Source organism: Triplophysa rosa, linkage group LG5 (genome assembly GCF_024868665.1).
Source record: "Triplophysa rosa linkage group LG5, Trosa_1v2, whole genome shotgun sequence".
In the NCBI taxonomy this organism is placed as follows: Eukaryota; Metazoa; Chordata; class Actinopteri; order Cypriniformes; family Nemacheilidae; genus Triplophysa; species Triplophysa rosa.
The window spans coordinates 13,781,679-13,805,332 of NC_079894.1; the positions used below are offsets into that span (position 1 = coordinate 13,781,679).

The window sequence follows — 23,654 nt, forward strand, 5'->3', positions numbered from 1 at the left end:
CCTTTATCCAATTTGCCGTTTCTCTATTTCATCTGTATCTGTGGAAAGTAAAAAAGGCCAGATCTGATGCCTGTCTATCATTTGGTGAAGGACGGTTGAAGACATAAATGTGGCATTATGCATTCTGCAGGTTCAGTTCTTCTATGGCTCCAAAAAAGGCATCTAACTTTATTCTATATTCTGTATAACTATTTTGTTTTTTTTAATACAAAGCTCAGAGTGAATCTGCTCAAGCAAAACATGCTTGCTAAACTGCATATTTCTCTGTTTGGGCCAAACTGCTAGTGTAAAAAATAGTAAATGTTTGCAGACAGACCTGTATAATCATACACCAATGCATTTGCTAGTTAACAAACTTGCTATTATTTTCAACATATTTTTTGTGAAAGGCAAGTGTCATTGGACATACACTAGATGGTGCCATTTGCACGCAATTCTAGACCGATAAAAAAATTCAACGTAAAGCTCTAAACGAAACCTTTTATTTTTTCTCCAGCCAGTAAATCAGTGTTTTCTTTGACATGCTTAAAAGGAACATTAAAGCCTCAAACAGTTGTACAAAATTTTAGTGAAAGTATTAGTAAACACTTATATCGGTACAAATAGTGGTAATGTAAAAAGTAGATATTTGATGCTTATTGCTTACATGCTTATTCAGTCAAGTGTACCACATAGATAAAGGACATCTGACATTGCTGTTACTGTTATTACTGTACACTGCTACAAGTGTAAAACCCAATTTATCTAAACAATACAGAATTTTTTGTATTGGACCCTTATTACTTATGTCATAAGACATATTTGTTTGGCAGAGGTAGTTCAAACGATTAAAAATGACAAGCAACCTTTATTAAACATCTATTAAATTGTTTAGTCCCGTTTCTTTTCTCGTCCTTTGAAAGCGTCCATGAAATTGAAGGCTCCGAAGTACATACCAAGGATGACTGATTGCTTGTGGGGAACCAAACTGCGAAGAAACAACAAGAATAAAGTATACTTCAGTATTCTCTGAACAAACAGCTCACATGACATCAAACAAACTGATGAAACACCATATGCCTTTGTACCATTAAAGAGCATGTGCTGCAATCATTTCAAATTTAAGCACGGCGGCAGAAATGTGTGACAGAAAATAATAACCAGGGCTGAAAATTAGAACATTTACTCCTAATCATCACCTAATGGACAGATTCTAAATTCCCAGCCTCATACTAGAATATTATTACATCAAATGTGTTATTTGATGACTTAATTATATGATTACAACCAGACAGACCGTTTTAAATATGTTTTTCTTTTACAAAACACAGAGAACATTATAATAGTTAATAAAACTACTTCCTATTCAGATACTGGAACCTTGATAATTATGGCTCTGCTGTCCAGAACACATTCAAGACCAAACAGAGGTTGGAATTAATTGGCCAATTTTATGTGCTGAAGTCCGTCTCACAGCCCACGCAAACAGGTGTTGCTTTATCTGCCCGAGTTTGCCAGTACTGGCATCAGTAATTGTCACAGCTGCATAAGTAAGAGGATTTTAAGAGGCCTGTTTTCAGTCTACAACTGGGTTGGAGGTGTTATGAAACACAGGACGGGCTTCTTTGCATCATTAGTTGGAACACATTTCACGTGCGAGTCCTACAACTTGCTGAACTGGTTGCAGCATCAACCCAAAACTCTTTTATGATGTTGTATGAGTTTCTCAATTCACATAATGCACCTATTCATCCATATGAATACATGGATTAAATACAAATGCCACAGTTGTGGCACAGCAATGTATATCATTCCCAAGTGTCTTTATTTACAATGAAATGAGAAAGCAATGTTTAAAGAGTACATATTACGAGATCATGTAAATTACATTTCATGCAGTGTGTAATGTTGCCGTGTGTGAATGTAAGCAGTCTCCCAAGTTGTAAAGCCGAAGGTGAATGAATAACACAATTATTGGCTTGGAAAAAGGGAGTCGACTCTGAATCATGCAAATGAGTCGTGCCCTAGTCCGATTCGCGAACTGCCGCGGATATAGTCCCCGCCTACGTTTTGCTAGGACTGCCCGCAAAAACGTCACGCTTCTCCCCCTAACACTGTAGCTCGTGAGCCTCGTTCGCGGTAGACCAATCATATGATCTGACCAATCAGATCAGAGTAAGGTGGTGGAAAGGAGGGGATTAGATGGATGATTCGCCGAACGAATCATTTGAGAGTCAGTCAAGGAGAGTAGAATAACTGCCTATTATAACAAAATAATAGTGTTTTTACACCTCGTATGTACGTAAACTTGTTGTTGGATACTACATAAACCAAAATAGGACCTTAAAAATCAAGGAATATTTACTCTTTAAAGCAGTGTTTTATATCTCCTGACAATTCTATTATTTTTTAAAGGGATACTCCACCCAAACCTGTATACATTTCTTTGTTCTGTTGAACACAAAAAAAGATATTTGGAAAAATATGATTTCTGAAAATTAATATGATTGTCAAAGGTGCCTGTTTGTTTTCCTAAATTCTTCAAAATATCTAATTTTGTGTTCAACAGAATTTCCTACTATGGTAGTCAATAATGTCACAGAAATGTCAGTTGCTAACATTTTTCCAAATATCTTTCTTTGTGTTCATCAGAACAAAGACATTTACACAGATTTGGAACAACTTGAGGGTGAGTAAATGATGACAGAATTTTCATTTTTGGGTGGAGTATCCCTTTAACTCCATGGTCATAGGTTCGATTCATGGGGAATGCAAGGAATCTTCCGAATTAATTAATATAAGAATGAGACCTCTCCACAAAATTACTTACAAGATTGCTTCAAACGGAATAACATACAAATGCTTTAATCAGGGTTTGACATTATGCATTGTCATGTGGTTGTCCTTCGGACAAGTAAATTTGTCATTCACTTGTCCACTACAAAAAATACTTGAAAAAAATTATATTACTAAAAAAAATGATATTTCATTTGAATTATAATAAATATAATTGTTTCGGATTTAGATTGGTCAAGTTTGCTTCTATGCATTTTAACTAGTGTCCGCTTTGGCCACCTGAATTTGGTTATAGGGCTGCACGATGATTTACCTGATGAGTCTTGAGTAACAGTGATAAAAAGCTGTCCATAGGCATTTCCTAGATTCTATAACATGTTATGGTCTTCTTCTGCAGTGCGTATTTGGAGTTTCCGCACAAGAGCGCCCTCTGGCTTTCGGATGCAGCAGCATTTTCCCGTACTTCACTCAAAAGCTGTGCATAAATCACATGATATTTATCGTCGGTTAAGGCTGCAAGTTAACTTTTTTTGCACATAGCACAGGTGCTAGAGAGGTTTAAAGTTTGGTAGCACAGGCATAAATGTGCAAGTGTAGTTCATTATGAATAGGCAGATAACTGACAAAAGACATTAATGTTACATACAGATGGATAAATGATTAGATTACCTAAATTTGTTTTAATATTTCTAAGTTCTGTGTTTTTCCTTTTTTAACTATACAATAGTGGTATATTTGTCCACATAAATTACTGTAGGATACTATAGTGTTTACTATAGTAAACTGCAGTAAAATTCTTACTATATTGTTTTTTAACTTTACTATAGTATACAGTGTTTATCAATTTACTACAAGGGCACTTCAATTTTCAATAGCAAATACTATAGTACACACACTACAGTATTTTTTGTCTGTTCAATTTAACAGGACTTTTATTTTGACGGGTCTTCGGTAAGACGCTTGTTTGCAGATAGCTTCTCTCAAACAGTAAAACGATCGTAAGAAAAACTCTCAGAGCAACTCTGGAGATGAAATTCATGTGTTCATATCCTCATACAGTACAGACGCAGATAAATCCCCGACCATCACTCGTGTTGTATGTTAAACTGTGCACATAATTCACTCAGACACGCAGAACAGCCAGATGACATTTCAATAACAGGATTCCGCGTCCGCATGGACTCAGTGTGGTGCGCATTGATTATTGTCACACAAACAAGCACAACCACGACAAACACACAGCTCTGTCTAATGCACATATTCTTATTATTCTATATGTCTGTAGCGAGGAAGGCAGGACGAGAGCCGTGGGGCAGGAAGGCGGGGCCGGTGGCGTGAGTGATAATGAGTATCAGCTGTACGCGCACCGGTCCCGAATGCCTCACGGGGGAGCTCGGGAGCATAAGATGACGAGCGACGGGACTGCCGACGAGAGAGGACCGGGCCCGGAAATGTTAAGTTTTGTTTATGTTCGTGTGGCCGGCAGTCGTCCGTGAGGTGCTGTCGGCCTGTTTTTACTGCTGTTTATTGTTTATTTATTTTTGATTAAAGTGTTTGAATGTTCGCCGGTTCCCACCTCCTTCCTTCCGTTTTATTGAGCTTTGCTACAATGTCGCACTGTTTTTTTTTTCAAGTTACTTGTCCGGTCGGGCAAGTACAATTCTCTCTCAGTTGCCCATACAAAACATTCACTTGTCCCGGACAAGTGTTAATGTCGAGGCCTGCTTTAATGCCAACACTCATTTGAGTAAATCTACACATGCACAAACACTGTGTTTCAAAGATCTGCAAGGTTAGATTCTGATCTTTAGTTCCCTATCGAGAGCGGTCTCTCGACATTGCGGAAGCTTCCGCATATGGGAACTCCTCCCTTCTCACCTCTCCTGAAGTCTTATTGGATAACGCCAGTGAAACTGGCCAATTGACGCGCTCGCAACCGAATGTAATTACTGGCGACCAGACAGTATAAATACAGTGCACAGCGACAATACCTCAGAATCTTCTCTTTCACGCTGCCATCGTTGATATCGTCAGAAGCTTCTTCATCCGATGGCCGCCTTCTGTTTTCTTTGCGCGGGTCCCATGGACCCGCAGGATACGCACGAGCATTGCATCGCCTGCCTGGGCCTAGCCCACGCTGAGGCGGCGTTCGGAGAGTCTGATTGCGCGCACTGTGCTGACCTGCCGGCGCGTGTCTTGAGGACTCGCAGGAACGTTGCTCGAGGATTATTCGGGTCGAGGCCCACTGCCGCCAAAGGGCCGCTGGTGGGCCCACCCATGCCACGTGGTGGCGGCGGCGGCGACGACGACGACCCGGCTCAGGGCTGCCGTCCTCTGCCGTTGCCTCGTTCCCCGGTCATGTTCACTGAGGAGAGACTTCGTCCCCCTCCCGCCGTTGCGGATGCCATTTCCTTCGGCCTCGACGAGGAAGACGACGACTCTATGTCCATCTCGGCCTCTGTGAAGGACTGGGCGGAGTCGGAGCGGGACCGCAACGACTCGGAGAGCACCCCAGACCTCCAGGAGGAGTTCGTGAGGGTGCTGGAAAAGGCCGTTAAGGAGCTCGACCTTAGCTGGAGCGCCCCGGAGGAGCCAGCTAAAAGTAAGCTCGATTCCTGGTACTTTCAAGCGGCCGCCGCCAGGCTGCACCAAAGAGGAGTACTCCTTTTTTCCCTGATGTGCACGAGCACGTGGTTAAGTCGTGGACGGCCCCTCAATCAGCGCGAGTCCACGCTGCCACACAGGTTATGTTCGCCCACGTGGACGGGGCGGAGGCCCACGGTTATACCCGCATGCCGCCCGTGGAGGAGACCCTCGCTGTACATCTGTGCTTCTCCTCCTCTTCGCTGAGCGCGGGACAAGGTCTGCCGTCGAAGCCGTGCAGGTTTACCGCCCACCTCGCCGACAAGGCGTACACCTCCGCCGGGGAGGCAGCCTCTGCGCTGCACTCGATGGCGGTTCTACAGGTCTTTCAGGTGAAGATTCTGCAGGCGCTGGATGGGGGCGCCTTGAATGCGGACGCTGTGAAGGACCTGAGGGCGGCGACGGACTTCGCGCTGATGGCGACGAAGCGCACCGCACAGGCTATCGGCAGGTCGATGGGTTTCATGGTCGTCCTTCACTGCCATTTGTGGCTGACGCTGGCGGACCTCAAGGACGCTGACCGGAAGTCGCTGCTCAACGCTCCCATTACTCCCTCTGGTCTCTTCGGGGAAGTCGTGGAGTCGGTGTCGGAACGCTTCGCGGAGGCGCAGAAGCGCGCAAAAGCCATGAGCCACGTGCTTCCTCGCCGTTCGTTGCAGCCGGCGCCGAGAGCGAGATCCTCGTCTGCTTCGCGCTCTTCCAACAGGCCGGCTAAGCAGCCCGCTGCCGCGGCTTCGGCTCCCCGAGACCCTGGGCCGGACGTCCGGCCTAAGCAGTGGTCTGCCCCAGCTAGGAAGAAGTACGGGCAGAAGAGAGGTCATCGAGGTGTCTTCGGCTGCCAAGCCGCCTTCCTGACGGGTCTGCAGAGAGGAGGGGAGAGTTCGTGAGCGGACCGGTGCTCAAGCGGCGCCGTTTGCATCTTGTTTCCCCCGCTGTTGCAGGCGATTGTTGCAATGCTCAAAATGTTGTGTGTGTACATGTATTAAAAGCACTTACCTCCTCACAAAAGGAGCTCTCTCCCCTTCACTCACACCACACTGTGTCCCCTGCCCTGCCACGGTGCAGCGCGAAGCCACAGTTAGAATATGTTATAACCGGCATCCCCTTGCCCACGGTAGCTCCCGTGGGCGAGCGGCGGCCGGAGCCTAACGCGCTTCACATTCCCCCGCCAGTGCAATTAGCCTCGCGAGGGCAGAGTGCGTCTCCGGAATATCAGCAAACTGTATCGCCCGAGGTAATTCGGCCGCTATGCATGTTTCTGAGTGCGTGGAAAGCCATTCCGGGTATCTCTCCGTGGCTGCTAAATGTGATAGAACACGGGTATTCCCTTCAGTTCAGACGCAGGCCCCCCCGCTTCAGCAGAGTTGTCCCGTCACTCACATTGCTGTGCAACGCTCCGGTGCTGAGACAGGAGATTCACAGCCTGCTCGGGAAAAGAGCGATAGAGCGGGTTCCTCCAAGCGAGGTAGAGTGCGGTTTCTACAGCCGGTATTTTGTGGTGCCCAAGAGAGATGGCGGACTCCGTCCTATTTTGGATTTGAGACCCATCAACCGAGCGCTTCACAAGAGGGCGTTCAGAATGATTACGCTAAAACAGATCCTGGCGCAAGTTCGTCCCGGGGACTGGTTTGCGTCCGTGGATCTGAAGGATGCATACTTTCACGTTCAGATAGCCCAGAGCCACCGGCGCTTCCTGCGGTTCGCGTTCGACGGAGCGGCGTACCAGTTTGCTGTGCTGCTGTTCGGACTGGCATTGGCTCCACGCACATTCTCGAAATGCGTGGACGCAGCGCTTTCCCCTCTCAGAGCGAGTGGTATGCGCATTCTGAACTATCTGGAGGACTGGCTGCTTCTAGCCCATTCACGAGATGTGCTTGTCAGTCATACGCAGACGCTGCTTCGTCACTTGTCATGCCTGGGGCTGCGGGTGAACGTGCCGAAGAGCAAGCTTCTGCCGAGTCGGTCCATAACATATTTAGGGGTATGTTTCGACTCAGTGGAGATGCACGCCCGCCTCTCTCAGGAGCATATGGAGTCCATCTCCGCCGCACTGCGCGCCTTCAGCCTGAACCGGTCCGTTCCGCTAAGGGTATTTCAGAGACTTCTGCGACTGATGGCGTCAGCATCACCAGTCTGCCACCTGGGTCTTTTGCACATGCGTCCTCTGCAGCTGTGGCTAAAGAGTCAAGTTCCACGGAGAGCATGGTCCTCGGGTCGTACGCGCGTGAGGATAACTCACAGATGCCTTTGGAACCGTGGTGCGACTGGAGCATGTTCAGCCAGGGCGTTCCCCTGGGGCTTGTGACAACACGCACGGTGGTAACGACAAATGCGTCTTCCTCGGGCTGGGGTGCAGTGTGCGAAGGCAGGCCGGCGTCGGGTCTGTGGTCGCCATCTCTGAGCAGTTGGCACATAAATCGGCTGGAGCTGATGGCGGTGTTCTTAGCTCTGCAGACTTTTCGGCCTCAGGTGATGCAGCGTCATGTATTGATTCGCACCGACAACACGTCCGTGGTTTCGTACATCAATCGCCAAGGAGGGGTCCACTCCAGAGCCCTTTTCGAGCTGGCTGCGAGGCTGCTGCTGTGGGCAGACCAGCACCTGCTTTCCATCAGGGCAGCGCATATCCCCGGTCATTTGAACTACGGAGCGGATATGCTCTCGAGGGGAGGTCTTTCCCAAGAGGAATGGAGACTTCACCCCGACTCAGTACGGATGATCTGGGATCGCTTCGGGAAGGCGGAGGTGGATCTGTTCGCGACGAGCGAGAACACACACTGTCCGCTGTTCTTCTCGCTGCCACGCTCCCCCAGGGAGACGGACGCTCTGACGATGCGCTGGCCGGACGCCCGGCTTTACGCTTTTCCTCCGGTGAAGATTCTGCCCCTTGTGCTGGGCAAGATCAGAGAGGAGAGAGCGTCGGTGATCCTCGTTGCTCCGTTTTGGCCGAATCAGCCGTGGTTCCCGGACCTGAGAGAGTTACTGGTGTCCTCTCCGTGGTGGATTCCCCTCAGGGGCGACCTGTTATCTCAGGCGAACGGCTCGATTTGGCACCCCAACCCGGATTTGTGGAGCCTCCATGCCTGGCCGCTTCAGGGGTCTTAGAACCCCTCCCTCAGAGAGTGCTTGACACTATTGTGGAGTCTCGGGCGCCTTCCACTAGACGCTTATATGCTCTGAAATGGGATGTATTTAAGAATTGGTGTATTGAGTGCGGTATAGACCCGGTGTCATGTCCTGTGTCTGATGTGTTACGCTTTCTACAATACAGGATGGATAATGGTGGCCTCCTGTCCACGCTGAAGGTTTACGTGGCTGCTATCGCCTCGTTTCGTTCCCCGGTTGATGGGCAATCGATCGGTAGGCATGCATTGGTGGTCAGATTTTTGAGAGGCGCTCGGAGGCTGTTTCCCTCGCGATCTCCTTCAGTACCTCCGTGGGATTTGTCTCTGGTGCTGAGGGCTCTCTCTCTGCCCCTGTTCGAGCCGTTGGAAGCTGTTTCTATAAGGGAGCTCTCTCTTAAAGCCGTTCTCCTTCTCGCTCTTGCTTCGGCAAAACGCATTGGGGATTTATGTGCGCTTTCTATCGGCGCGGATTTCATTCGTTTTGGGGCCGGCGACTGCAGCGTCACTCTACGGCCGAAGGCGGGTTATGTGCCTAAGTTCCTGTCTACCCCGTTCAGAGAGCAGGTTATTTCGTTGCCCGCTTTGTCTTCCAAGTCGTCTGCCTCGTGTGATGCTGACGCTCAGAGGGCTGTGTGTCCGGTTAGGGCTTTGAGGGCTTACATTGATCGTACGGCCGGGTTTCGGCTGTCTGATCAGCTCTTCGTGTGCTACGGCGGGGGGTCTAAAGGTCGGGCTGTCTCTAAACAGAGGCTCTCTCACTGGGTGGTGGACGCTATCAACCTGGCGTATGAGAGTTAAGGGCAGGCCTGCCCTTTCGGCATCAGGGCTCACTCAACTAGGGCTGTTGCCTCTTCGTGGGCTTGGGCTAGAGGCTTTTTTATTAAGGATATCTGTTGTGCGGCTGGCTGGTCTTCACAGAACACCTTCGCCAGATTCTACAGGCTGGATGTATCCTCATTAGCCTCACATGTCCTCTCGGTGAGTACGGACAGCTCAATGTTACCTAGTTGCTGATCTCCTACAGTATATTGTGCAGTTGTTACCGTGTTACTGTTAACTCTGTGCTTGGTGTTACTGGACTTGCATTATATCTGCCCGGACTTCCGCGCTGACTTTTACTATTGTGGTGTCTGCCCTGTCTCAGTGCAGCCCACTCATTTCTTTGGCTGAGATATGCAAATTTTGTAGAAGACCATTCTTGCAGCTCATTGGTCTGTCTCAGCCAATCAGCTGCGGGCTCTTCAAGGCGACTTCACAATTGGTTCATCTGTGTGCTTAACACTGGTGAGTGTATGCGGTCGGTTACGGCTGTCTTGCTACTCTCACGGCGGGATTGTATACAGTTCCCATATGCGGAAGCTTCTGCAATGTCGAGAGACCGCTCTCGATAGGGAACGTCTCCGGTTACTGTCGTAACCTCGGTTCCCTGAGAAGCGGGAACGAGACATTGCGCTAGCCGCCGTGTTCGTCGCGTGTCAGCCTTGGAGGCGTTCTTTCGCAGATTCTGAGATATTGTCGCTGTGCACTGTATTTATACTCTCTGGTCACCAGTAATTACATTCGGTTGCGAGCGCGACAATTGGCCAGTTTCACTGGTGTTATCCAATAAGACTTCAGGAGAGGTGAGAAGGGAGGAGTTCCCATATGCGGAAGCTTCCGCAATGTCTCGTTCCCGCTTCTCAGGGAACCGAGGTTACGACAGTAACCGGAGACGTTCTCACTCCAGACAATCTCTCAGACCCATTGCCCTCTTCTTCACCACACCGCAGATTTTATTTGAATGGACTCCAATAGAATAATTCATGTCACATCCCTGACCCAAGTCTTTTCGAAGATAACACCAAATACAGGTTTAACTTTCAATTGGTTTTGACATGAGGGCAGAGCTCTACTGTTTGTATCCGCAGTCATTGAAAAGTGTATTACCAATGGCTATTGGTTTACGCATTGTTATGCAGGTTTGCTTCTGCTGTGTAAATGGGGCTGTCACATTGTTTATACAAGGTTGCAGGATGTGGAGAGGCAGTTGCATTCCTAGTGTAACGAATGATGCAAGAAAAACAAAAAGTAGACCTGTAGCTTCAGATGAAATAGAATGAAAAAAATAGTTGAACTACTGTACATTACGGCCAGGTTTCACAGACACGGTTTAGCTTAAGCCAGGACTATCCCTTAGTTGAATTAAGATATTTATGTTGCTTTTATAAAAATGCCTTCAAAGAATACATCACTGGTGTGCATCTTGACACAAAACAATGACACTGATATATTTTAAGATATTTCTGGGAAAGTTATATTCAGTTAAGACAATGTCACACATTCATTTTAGTCTGGGACTAGCTTTAAGCCTTGTCTGTGAAATTGAACCATGCTTTAAAATGATGTTTGGACTGTTATTGTTTATCTTCATGTAACAATAGAATATTTTACATATTGTGTCTTACACAGGCTTTGTCATTCATACCTCTGCCAAAGTATACCATTGTCGTTGTCAGACTGAAAGCTTGTATCTCCAAAACTGGCACTTTACAGAAACTGTTTTCAATATTCAACGTGTTGACAACCTTTTTTCAATACCTTTTTTGCTTAAAATTTTCTAAAACTCACAGACAAACATGAAGGGTGACCAAAAGTAGCTAATGATTTATAAAAAATAGAACTATATAACGAAATACAAGTTTTCAGTCCGACAGTGACCATACATTGTAATAAAACCAATATTTTGACTTTGACAACTCAGAGGTTTTACAGAAAGGAGAGAACATAGTTGTGTCACATTAAAGATAACCATTCAGTGGGAACTTACCATTTCACAGCCAGTAAAATGTACAAGGACCATGGAAGTAAAATGTAAACTTGATCTGATAGAATCCCACTGACGATCCTCTTGGCAACATACTCTGGTTTCAAGATGGGCAGCAGTCGGGGCCATCTGCACACAGTAAATTATACTGTTTTTCTCTTTCTGCTCTTTTAACAGAATTCTAAGGTACTTTGACAAATACTACTATGATATACTGTATGCCCAAAAACATGCTCAAACATGATATACTGTACATCCAAAACCATGGTAGTCTCATTATTTTTAACATTCTTGTCATGTAGGTGTAATTTTAAATTCTCTATAAAGGAACATAGTGATGAAGCGTTTCAACAACAACTTCAAAAGAACATAATGAATAATTCTACTTTCCAACAGTCCTGTGAATGTCCTTAAACCAAGACAATTGACTCCATCACTGCAATGCAGAAGCAGCCCCCGGCAATATTACTACTATTGACAACAGCAGTGAGTTACCCTGTTCAACAAACAGCCCTAAAATGTCACTAGCTTCAATCTGATCAAATGCAGCTACGTTTTGTGTAAAGCAGCACTTTATTTGTCTTGCTTCATAAAGCACAGGCATTTCCACTGTAGTCTGTGTCTTTATTTTGATTGCATAAATATCACAAACAGTGTGCGAAATCCTGCCTACAGAGATTCTGATGAAGCCTAATAAAAAAAAAAACAAGAGAACTGAGATTGCAGCCTTGACATAATCTCCTATTGACAATTTGGGAGTGATGTGATACAGAGAGATACCATTACTACAAAGGTAGCAATTTTATAAAAAAGGTTATAGACGGTTTCAACGGCAACAACGTTAAGTGGCCCAAAATTGTTATATTATAACCAAACACAGACCGGAAGTTAACTTCAGGCCAGGTGCGTGCGTCTGATAAAGAAGAAAAAATGTGGTTGGGTGTGAAGTGTGTGACAGCTTACTTTGTTCCGCAGCCATCAAACATCCCCGTATTGATGAAGTATGGACAGACGATCGTAGTTTTGACTCCATCTTTTCCCTCAGCTGTTAGCTCGAGGGCTACCGACTCAGCAAAACCCACAGCTGCAAACTTGCTTGCGCAATAATCTGGGCGGGGAGAGGGTGGGTAGTGACACCTCAAGGTGAAGTTCTTTTAGGCATTTAAAACAGCTGCTCAATGAAAACTACTGTCTGTAGCAATGAGTGATGGGACAAAAGCATATAGAAACATTACAGGAATGTACAATACATGTCATTTGATAGTCTCTTATCTATGGAGCGATTTTGATCTCATTAATTATTCATACATAAAACACAATGTATACTTGCGTAGCCAGTTTCACATGCGTAAAACCTAATTCACGTGCACAAATTATATATAAACATTAACAAAAAACAATTCACCTGCGTAAAATAAAATTATATTCTCATAAAATAAGTTTCACAAACGCTAAATATTATTCACAAATATTTCAAAAGTTTAAAAAGTTTATCATGGAATGTGAATGTGCAAATGCAAATCGTCACTCACGTGTGAATCGCATTTGTGTGTGTGTGTATTTTGAGACTCTCTTGGCAGCGCTGTCCCTCCCACTTGAGTTGTCACCCTGTTTAGCCAATCAGATACAACCTTACCATTCAACCAATCATAACCGCGGAGAGCACAGAACTCAACGAGCACTAGTGTTAGCACTAAAGGCTCGTTTGTACTGTACAGCTTCGCTCCTCTACTCTCCAAGCTGTGATGCTGTATTAAAACATTAAACAGCCACACAATAAATCGTTCACTCGTTCACTGAACCGAATAGATAGTAGAAATCCTGCAGATAGACCGCATCCTGCGCCTTGGGAGAGCAAACCCCATACAGATTTGAGGCTAAGGTATATTCAGATAGTCGCTAGATTTGTAGCTAGCCGCTTTTTGGAAAATATCTCGCTGAAGGGGGCTGAAAAATTACTAAATTGGCAACACAGGAAGTGAGTCAAGCTGGCAAAAGGTGCGCATAGCCATCTTCTTGGAGGTCTGTGCTCTCCGCGGTTATGATTGGTTGAATGGTAAGGTTGAATCTGATTGGCTAAACAGGACGACAACTCAAGTGGGAGGGACAGCGCTGCCAAAAGTCTCTCAAAATACACACAAAAATCCAAAGCGAGTCACACGTGAGTGACGATTTGCACATTCACATTCCATGATAAACTTGTCGATTTTAAACTGTCGAAATATTTGTGCACAGTTGTACGTCTGTAAATTGTATTTAGCGTTTGTGAAACTTATTTTATGAGAATATAATTTTATTTTACGCACGTGAATTGTTTTTGTGAATGTATATATATATAATTTGTGCACGTGAATTAGGTTTTATGCATGTGAAACTGGCTACGCAAGTGTACATAGTGTTTTATGTGTGAATAATTAATGTGATCAAAATCGCTCCACACTTATCCTGTTTCGTGAATGAATACACAGTCTAGGTGTTGTGTTGACCATAAACCAATAAAGGATGTGAAAAATACAATTGATAATGACCAGATCCAGACAACACATTCTCCCACCTTCTCTTAATTATTTCAGGTGTCAATCCCACCTATCAGCTGTCCTCAAACCTGTTTGTCAAACTAACGTTCTAATGACAGATGTCATTAAAACACTTAAATACTGAGATCTGTCAACTTTCCAAATAGGTTGTTAAATGGCCTTTAAGCCCCGGAAGGCTTTATTACATGTCTGAAAGCACCTCTGGCAAGAGAAAACTGTTGTGTACCAGATTAGAGGACAATTACTACCTGCCAGTCCATTGACCCCTATCAAGCCTGCAGAACTAGCAACACTGACCAGATGTCCGTGGTTCTTAGCTATCATAGTGGGCAGGAATGCTTTATATGTCTAAAGCACAGGAGCACATATACAGAACAGAAACAAAAAATGGGGTTATTAGGCTACATTATGGCACTGTGCGCATGACATTCAGCAAAACAACTGCTAAATAAATAGATTTATGGGGATATATTTAGTAATCAGTGTGCTCTTACCCAAAAGTGGGACATTGCGTTAACTCTGAGTGTCTTCTCAATGAGTGCGTCAGGAGTTTCCATGAATTTCTTGCCACTCACAATGCCTGCATTGTTTATTAGTATGGTGACATCACCAATTTCATTTTTTACCTAAAAGAACAAGAAGTAAAATACGCAAGCATATAAAATAACATTTCAGCTGATCCTTACCTACCTTAAAGGAGTAGTTCACTTTCAAAATAAATGTTCATGATAATTTACTCACCCCCATTTCATCCAAGAAGTTTATGTATTTGTTTCTTTAGTCAGTTTTTGATGAAAACAATCCAGGATTTTCTCCATATAGTGGACTTCAAAGGACTCCAAACGGTTGAATGTCAAAATTACAGTTCAGTGCAGCTTCAAATAGGGATGCGGCCCGATACCAAGCTCATATACTCGTACTCGTAATGACACACCGATACCAAAGACCGATACCTCACGTGATATACATAGAGCCCTATGATTTACGCAATGCGGAAAACACGGACGGAATCCAGGCATTTCCTAACAAGAAATTAGGGCTGAACAGCTAACGTAACAGTTAACGAAATATTCAGATACTGTTTAAATATGTATTCTGCTTGTTTTGCGTTACCGTGTGTGAAAGAGTGGCGCGGTTGCGTGTACTGAACGCATTGTGCTTGTGGAGCTTTCAGCGCCAGCGTTTCACTGCACGAGGACACGAACACATAAACAAACACCATTTGTGGCGATCCGTCAAAATAAAAGTCCGGTTAACTTAAACATACGCTCTTTGCGGCGTCCCGTCAAAATAAAAGTCCGGTTGACTTGAACAAGTTATAATACACTCACATTTTCCACACCACCCCGCTTAATTTTGTTATAATTTGACCACGGAGTATATTGTTTACTTTAGTTAACTGAAGTAAATGTGTTAGTAAAATTGTGCTACTTATCATAAAAAATAGAACTTGATTAAAAAAATTGTACTTCAATTTAAGTAGACCTAAAAACAAAAGAAAAAAGAAAATGTACCAGTAAGATACTGGTTTATTAACATTATTGTACATTATACAGGCATCGGTTACAGGTATCGGTATCGCAGGGCTCTAGAGTGCGACCAATTTGGGATTTTGCAACCTTATTTCTCAATGGTGCGACTAAAAAAAATCTGAGTTCGCACCGGTGCGACCAGCCGTTCGAGGGAGAAAAAAAGTCTCTGCGACTCTGAAAGTCTCCCTGTGATTCAACAACAGACACACATTAGGCCCATATCGTGGTCTAAACCAATCAGAGATAGTGAAGGGCGGACCCCCCTCTGATTGGCTGTGGTCCAGATTTTCCTGTACGTGTCTGTACCAGAGGTCGCGTTAAACGAAAATTCTATTTGTTTTACCAGTGACGGAAAAACCTGAAGGCTGTCCGTCCGTCCTTCCGTCATTTTGACGGATTACAATGAGGGCAATTTGTAACTTCCCGTTTCCCTTCATTAGAGCGTGATATGCTCGCGAAGGGATGTGCATGTTTTCACCTGTCATTGTTACTGACTAGACATATGTGATGCGATCTGGGAAAACCCGTCGGATGTCGAGCTGGGACACCTATCAAAGTAAACCACATAACATGCAGAATGAAGGAGTATCAATGCACATTTCCCGCCAGTCCTGTGTAAACTACGGCATGCAAAGTTTTTTCATACAATGTTTTTGTGAGATGACAGCTCCCCGTCTGCAGCACCGGGAGTTATCCCCGGTCAGCTGCTCATGCGAGCCGGACTGCGATCGCAAAACATACAAGGGATGATCAAAAGTCCAGACACTATGCACATGATAAACAACGTAAAACTTGCTTCACTGCTTATTAGTTGTTGTCCGTAATGTTTGCGAGTTTCCTTGTGTAGTGATAATGGCAGAGCTTTCGTTCTTTAAGTGTGCCCTGCACCATTTTCCGTAACTTCCGTTTTATTCAAACGGTTTTATACAGTATTTTCATAGACTTCAACACTGGGAAATGTTTTTTTTATTAAATTGTTATTAGAGTAAGTCTTTTACCACTGTAAAGTGACTTTTACTTGTGATACTGGACTGTTGTGCTTTTATTTTCATCACTTAACTTTAAACCCGTTTTCCTCCAAATTCCGTTCCTGAAAATCATAGCGCTTCAGCCGAAGCAAAATAAAAACTGATTTGGAAAGGGCTTGAATATGGTATCAAAAACTGTAATATATAAATTTGCACCATGTGTTGGGTTTTCCCAGATCGAATCACATATGAACATAAACATTAAAACATTAAATATATACACTGCGTTCCAAATTATTATGCAAATTGGATTTAAGTGTCGTAAACATTTAATTTTATATTGTTCAATTAAACTTATGGATGGTATTGTGTCTCTGTGCTCTTTGGATCACTGAAATCAATCTCAGACACCTGTGATAAGTAGTTTGCCAGGTGAGCCCAATTAAAGGAAAACTACTTAAGAAGGACGTTCCACATTATTAAGCAGACCACAGGTTTCAAGCAATATGGGAAAGAAAAAGGATCTGTCTGCTGCCGAAAAGCGTCAAATAGTGCAATGTCTTGGACAAGGTATGAAAACATTAGATATTTCACGAAAACTTAAGCGAGATCATCGTACTGTGAAGAGATTTGTGGCTGATTCAGAGCACAGAAGTGTTCGTGCAGATAAAGGCAGAATGAGTAAGGTTTCTTCCAGACAAATTCATCGGATTAAGAGAGCAGCTGCAAAAATGCCATTGCAAAGCAGCAAACAGGTATTTGAAGCTGCTGGTGCCTCGGGAGTCCCGAAAACCTCAAGGTGTAGGATCCTCCAGATGCTTGCAGTTGTGCATAAACCTACTATTCGGCCACCCCTAACCAATGCTCACAAGCAGAAACGGTTGCAGTGGGCCCACACATACATGAAGACTAATTTTCAAACAGTCTTGTTTACTGATGAGTGCCGTGCAACCCTGGATGGTCCAGATGGATGGAGTAGTGGATGGTTGGTGGATGGCCACCATGTCCCAACAAGGCTGCGACGTCAGCAAGGAGGTGGCGGAGTCATGTTTTGGGCTGGAATCATGGGGAGACAGCTGGTGGGCCCCTTTAGGGTCCCTGAAGGTGTGAAAATGAACTCTGCAAGGTATGTAGAGTTTCTGACTGAGCACTTTCTTCCATGGTACAAAAAGAAGAACCATGCCTTCCGTAGCAAAATCATCTTCATGCATGACAATGCACCATCTCATGCTGCAAAGAATACCTCTGTGTCATTGGCTGCTATGGGCATAAAAGGAGAGAAACTCATGGTGTGGCCACCATCCTCCCCTGACCTCAACCCTATTGAGAACCTTTGGAGCATCCTCAAGCGAAAGATCTATGATGGTGGGAGGCAGTTAGCATCAAAACAGCAGCTCTGGGAGGCTATTCTGACATCCTGCAAAGAAATTCAATCAGAAACTATCCAAAAACTCACAAGTTCAATGGATGCAAGAATTGTGAAGGTGATATCAAAGAAGGGGTCCTATGTTAACATGTAACTTGCCCTGTTAGGATGTTTTTGATTGAAATAGCTTTTGATTTCAGTAAATATGACCTCCTAATGCTGCAAATTCAGCAAATGACCATTTTCAGTTTTTTACAACCTATGAAATGTTTTCAAACTCTGTTGTGCATAATAATTTGGAACAGTGCATTTTGAGTTTTTCATTTTTTAAATAAATACTGTTGTCAGTGGGAGGTTTGTTCAATTAAATTCCAAATGTACCCTAACTGTTGATTACTTGAAAATTATACTGACTGTCATTTGCATCGACAAATTAGGAAAACCAGAGAAAGATATCATTTGCATAATAATTTGGAACGCAGTGTAGATGAATATGAACAACAACGGCTTTATTGGGCATTCAGTTGTATTAAAATACAACAAGTTCCGAGACGCAAGTACAGCGTGATGATGTCACGAAAATACTACCACGTACAGCCACCTTGCACCATAGTGACGGGTAATAATAGATTATGACGGATTTTTTACGAGCATGTCAGTTAAAATGACGGAAAATAAAAAAGTCTAGCGCAACCTCTGGTGTGTTCGTGTGAAAATGCGTGTGCTGCAGTCAGACAGAGGTGAGTAGCCTATAGGCCCGTCAGTTAAACAGAGTGGATAATGAGAGAAGATGAAAAGAACGATTGACAACTTTTTCGTGAATAATGTTAATTAAGTTAAGGCCTGATCCGTCCGAAAATCATAAGCAATGCTCTGACACGGAGCCATCAACCTCCCAGGTTATGTCAAGCCCTGGTCCATTTATCTTGATATGTTTTAAGTTTAAATTTAAGTTCAGTGAAGCACTTTAAGCACCAACACTTTTTCAGTAAGTTACCTTTCTTGTAGAATTGTGCTTCAAATAAAGAACTTTATGTTGACCAGATTGTTAGTTAATCATTTACAAGTCAATTTTGCCTACATAGACATCGATTTAAAAAAAAGTGAACTGGTAAAACTGCGGTGTTAAATGCGATGCGGTCGAAAATTTGGGTGCACCTAACTTTTGTGCTGGTGCACCTAAGAAAAAAAGTTAGGCGCACCAGTGCAAAAAGTTAGTCTAGAGCCCTGTATCGGCGAGTACCAGAAAAAAATATCGGTACTCTGTCTTTAAAATCGGTGCATCCCTAGCTTCAAAGGGCTTTAAACGATACCAGACGATGAATAAGGGTCTTATCTAGCGAAACGATCGGTCATTTTCTAAAATAAATTAAAATGTATATGCTTTATAAACACAAATGCTCACCTTGCTCTGTTCTGCGATACGCGTTCATGACTTCACGTAATACGTAATTACGTTGAAAAGGTCAAGCTTGACGTAGGCGGAAGTACCGAGTCCGTGTTTACAAGTTGAACGTGCAAGTTTTTGACGTAATTACGTATTACGTGAAGTCATGAACGCGCATCGCAGAACAGGTTTGTTTCGCTAGATAAGACCCTTATTCATCGTCTGGTATCGTTTAAAGCCCTTTGAAGCTGCACTGAAACTGTTATTTTGACCTTCAACCATTTGGAGTCCATTGAAGTCCACTATATGGCGAAAAATCCTGGAATGTTTTCATCAAAAACCTTAATTTCTTTTCGACTAAAGAAACAAATACATAAACATCTTGGATGACATGGGGGTGAGTAAATTATCATGAACATTTATTTTGTAAGTTAACTACTTTAAGAAACAGGCTAAACTAGCACTTATAAATAAAATATTGCCCAAAGTATGCCATGCTGATTTCTAAACATGTTATTTTAGATGAATACAAATAATACTTTCGCAATACTGTGACAAACATTATTGTGATTTGCCATGTAAACACTGCACAGTAAAATAAAGCATTGTCTTCTGTGCTGTTGTTCCTATTAACCTTCAACCATAAAAGTGAGTCAGTTTAAGCTTTAAGGTGTTGCAGCTGTGCGATACAACACCTTCTATTATGCTTAACAATAATATTAGCAAAATTTCTATTGCGTACAGCAGTGAATGCAGTAAAGATCACGTTTAATTACTCAACAGTCACTCCAATTACATTTAACAGAAGACATTTTTTTGTTTTGAATGGAATACTCTTCATTCCAGTCCGACAGGTCATTCTTACACATGAGCAAGTTTGAACCTGGTTTACCTGATCTGCCACTCTGTAGACCACTGCCCTGTCGCTGCAGTCACACTGGTAGTAATGTACGCTTGATGCTCCTTTTTCTTTCACCTGCCTGGCAGTCTCTTTTAACCCGTCCTCATTGATGTCCCACAGGACCAGCGAAACATCCAGTGAGGCAAACTCGAGGGCCATAAGCCTACCGATACCACTGCCTGCCCCAGTTATGAGCACTATTTCACCAGACACATCTTTCATCCTGGGTGGGATGAGTAATTTTATGAGGGCTTCCACAGGGTAGTAGATGGTAAACAGTATCACACGGAGAGTCTCCAAGAGGAAGTTCATTTTGAGATGTGAAGGTGACCTTATGAATGACATATTCACATAAATCACAGTGTGACTAAAACACACTCATTATCAGATTTCACAGGAGTTACAGAAAACCAGCGTGGTCATTATTTTAGTTCAATACGCTGGTTAAATAGCAGAGTGATTCTCAGATTAATGAAGTCAAATGATAATGCATAAAAAGACGTGAAACGTTCAACAATATAATACAAGCCTTCTACCTGGGAATGCAATATTATAGCACTGTTTACCTTCTTGTTTTGTCAAATTCGAAGTTCCCGAGCAGTAGGTTGCTGTCAGTTGACAAATAACGTTAGATGTGTTGTTCCAATTTAAATAAAGAACCCGACATGAGTTCGGCGGCACGTGTTACTTTTTGTCCACTGCTCCGATTCATACATGTGGAGAACCTGCAGTACTTCTCCAGTACAGTAAGTTCTTTCGAGTTTACCTGGTAGCCTATAGTACATTTCTAGCGCTTAGATCACATGACTCAACACACACCGCTCGTTGGCTTATACATTTTACTTGTAGGAAGTACGTCAGTGCTGAGTTTGCGCAGACTGATCGGCGTATGACATCAAACTACCGCAAATCGCTCTCGCGAACTTTAATGTTTCGCGTGTGCTCCTGTCTTTCGACAGAGTGAAACAGGTAACATATATGTAATTGCATTTCTTAATAAACACGTGTCACTTTGAAGCATCTAGAAATTAAACGTTTCAGTTATTTTCTCGTGTGAATGTCTTGGAACGAATACGAAGTTAATATCTTTGTTTTACACCGATTTTCTTCTACTTGATTAAAACTGTTTATGTTATAGGCATACGTAAGTCGTAACTAAATTAAAATGATTATACACCATGCCCATTTAATCTGAGCACGTTTAAGAAGGCTGTTGGCCTGCTGCACAAATCACAGGTTCACGTGTCTACGGTTTTTTATCAGTCCGACCTAGTCACATCCAGTCACAGAATAAAGGGATAACGTTAGTTAATCCAAAAAGGACAATGCTGTCATCGTTTACTAATCCTTATGTCAAAGAAAACCTGACAAAAGTCGTTACTTAGTAAGATGCCAAACCTTTTTATACAAGTTTATACAGCATATGATAATATGCAAAATACTTTAATTACCACACCACCACCCTTAAATAAATTTACCCATTCAATAATGGTAGATTGTCAAACAGACATTATTTCGTATCATTATGAGCTTTTTCAAGATCCCAGTGTTGGTGCTTTAAAATACTCAAACATTCAGCATTTGACAATTTACGGTTTACTTTCTTAACTGCAAAGGTTAAGCCTATGTTGTAAATGTAAGTATCAGGATACAAATACCAACTACCTACCAAATAAATATGCTATATGGACATCACATTTTGACTTGATTTAAAATTTGTTATCTTATTTGTAGAGACGCAGAGGAGCAGAATAGCACTGCAGAAAGCCATGTAATGAAAAACAGATCGGTGTATGCTGACTGGTCTATACAGTGTTTAGTATAGTATAAAAGTATATCTTCAAAAATCCATAATATAGGGTCATATGGCGCGAACACGTCTTTTTCTGTGTCTTTGGTGTGTTGTAAATTGCCCATGCATGTATTAGACACGTAAAATTGCAAAAATTAAAGTGTCAGAACAAAAGATGCATTTTATCTAAAAGCGAATGCTCACCCAGCTGCCTGAAACGCCTCGTGCAACCACACCCCCACAAATCCAGGTCAGATCGTGACCGCCCAAATGTATACGCAAGTCAGTACTGTCAGTACACAGTACAATAGCTTTGGAACCTGAACAAAGACCTTTCTCTTAACAGGTATTGGTCTGGCTTTTGTTGAAACTAGTAACTTTGTATGAGCACTTATTGTATTATTGCTCCTGTATGACACATCGCTTATTGCTCCCTGAACTCTCTGTAAGTCGCTTTGGGTAAAAGCATCTGCTAAATTACTAAACGTAAATGTTCCAAACATGGTAAGAGGCGTTACATTTCCGTCACACGCTTGCAGTTTTCGACCAATCACTACGCACTGGTTAACTGGCCAATCATAGCACACCTCGCTTTTCAGAGCGATGAGCTTTGTAAAAAATCTGCGCGTTTCAGAGAGGCGGGGCAAAGAGGAGATACAAACATGCACAGTATGTGGAAAATACAGCGTTTTTGAACCTTAAATCGTGTAAACAAATTGCAATACATCTAAAACAGTGGTTCCCAACCTTTTTTCCTTGGGGCCCCCACGTACATATATGGCAATCGGAGCCCCCCCAACCCTCACATATGTGTGTGTGTGTGCTCATGTTTGTATATCCCAGTGGGGACCTAAACCTGAATGCACACCAACACATGGGGACTCGTGTCACCGTGGGGACCAAAATTGAGGTCCCCATGGGCAAAAAAGCTTATAAATTGTACAGAACAATATTTTTTTAAATCTAAAAATGCAAAAAGTTTTCTATGATCTTTAGGTTTAGGGGTTGGGGTAGGGGATAAAATATACAGTTTGTACAGTATAAAAGACATTACGCCTATGGACTGTCCCCACGGAGATAGTAAACCAGACATGTGTGTGTGTGTGTGTGTGTGTGTGTGTGTGTGTGTGTGTGTGTGTGTGTGTGTGTGTGTGTGTGTGTGTGTGTGTGCGTGCCTACACACATAATTGCTACTCAAACACACATATATAGATAGTAAATATTAATAAATTAAATGAAATAATTGAATAATAAATTAAATTAAATGGTTAAATATGAGTAATATAAAAGATTTTAATGACATTTTTACTTGAATACTCAAATAAATTTTCAGGTTATTTTTCAGGTTGTTTCAGTCTATTTTCAGGTTATTGTATGAACATACAGAGTATACTGAAGGTTATGAAAGAACTGTTAAACATTAACATTGCTGTACTTGCATAAAGAGATGCAGGCTACTGTCAATGACTGCTTATTTTTACCAGGTGTCTTTTCATTTTGCTTGGTTTCATGCTGTCGTTTACCAATTTTTCACCACAGAACACATATTCTGGCCGAGACTTGTCTTGTCCTTCAATAAAACCTGTTTACATAGGTTTTGTCATAGCGTCTAAACTTTTTCCTTTATTTCTGACGAAGAATCACAGCATTTACGTTTCTCTGCTATTTTTCCTTTTGATTTTTATGTCAACACGAACGTTGACGCCTGACAGAGGATGTTTCTCATGTGAGTCTCATAGCGAGAACAGCGCGGGTTTCCATTTTATTCGCATTTTGAAGTTTCGCATCAGAAACGAGTGATGGAAACGCCAAATTTCGAATTAAA

At 43.0% G+C, this 23,654-nt stretch overlaps 1 protein-coding gene across 1 annotated transcript; it reads right to left on the minus strand.

Moving 5' to 3' along the window:
* Positions 1–447: 447 nt before the first annotated feature.
* On the minus strand, positions 448–20,850 carry sdr16c5a (short chain dehydrogenase/reductase family 16C, member 5a). The gene is made up of 7 exons (XM_057334229.1): positions 20,604–20,850; positions 20,029–20,368; positions 14,378–14,509; positions 14,132–14,231; positions 12,310–12,454; positions 11,350–11,475; positions 448–967 (listed from the first exon to the last, which is right to left on the minus strand). Exons 2-7 carry the CDS (start codon positions 20,347–20,349, stop codon positions 871–873), a joined length of 921 nt encoding a protein of 306 aa, XP_057190212.1. The 5' UTR covers positions 20,350–20,368; positions 20,604–20,850; the 3' UTR covers positions 448–870.
* Between the last annotated feature and the right edge of the window lie 2,804 nt (positions 20,851–23,654).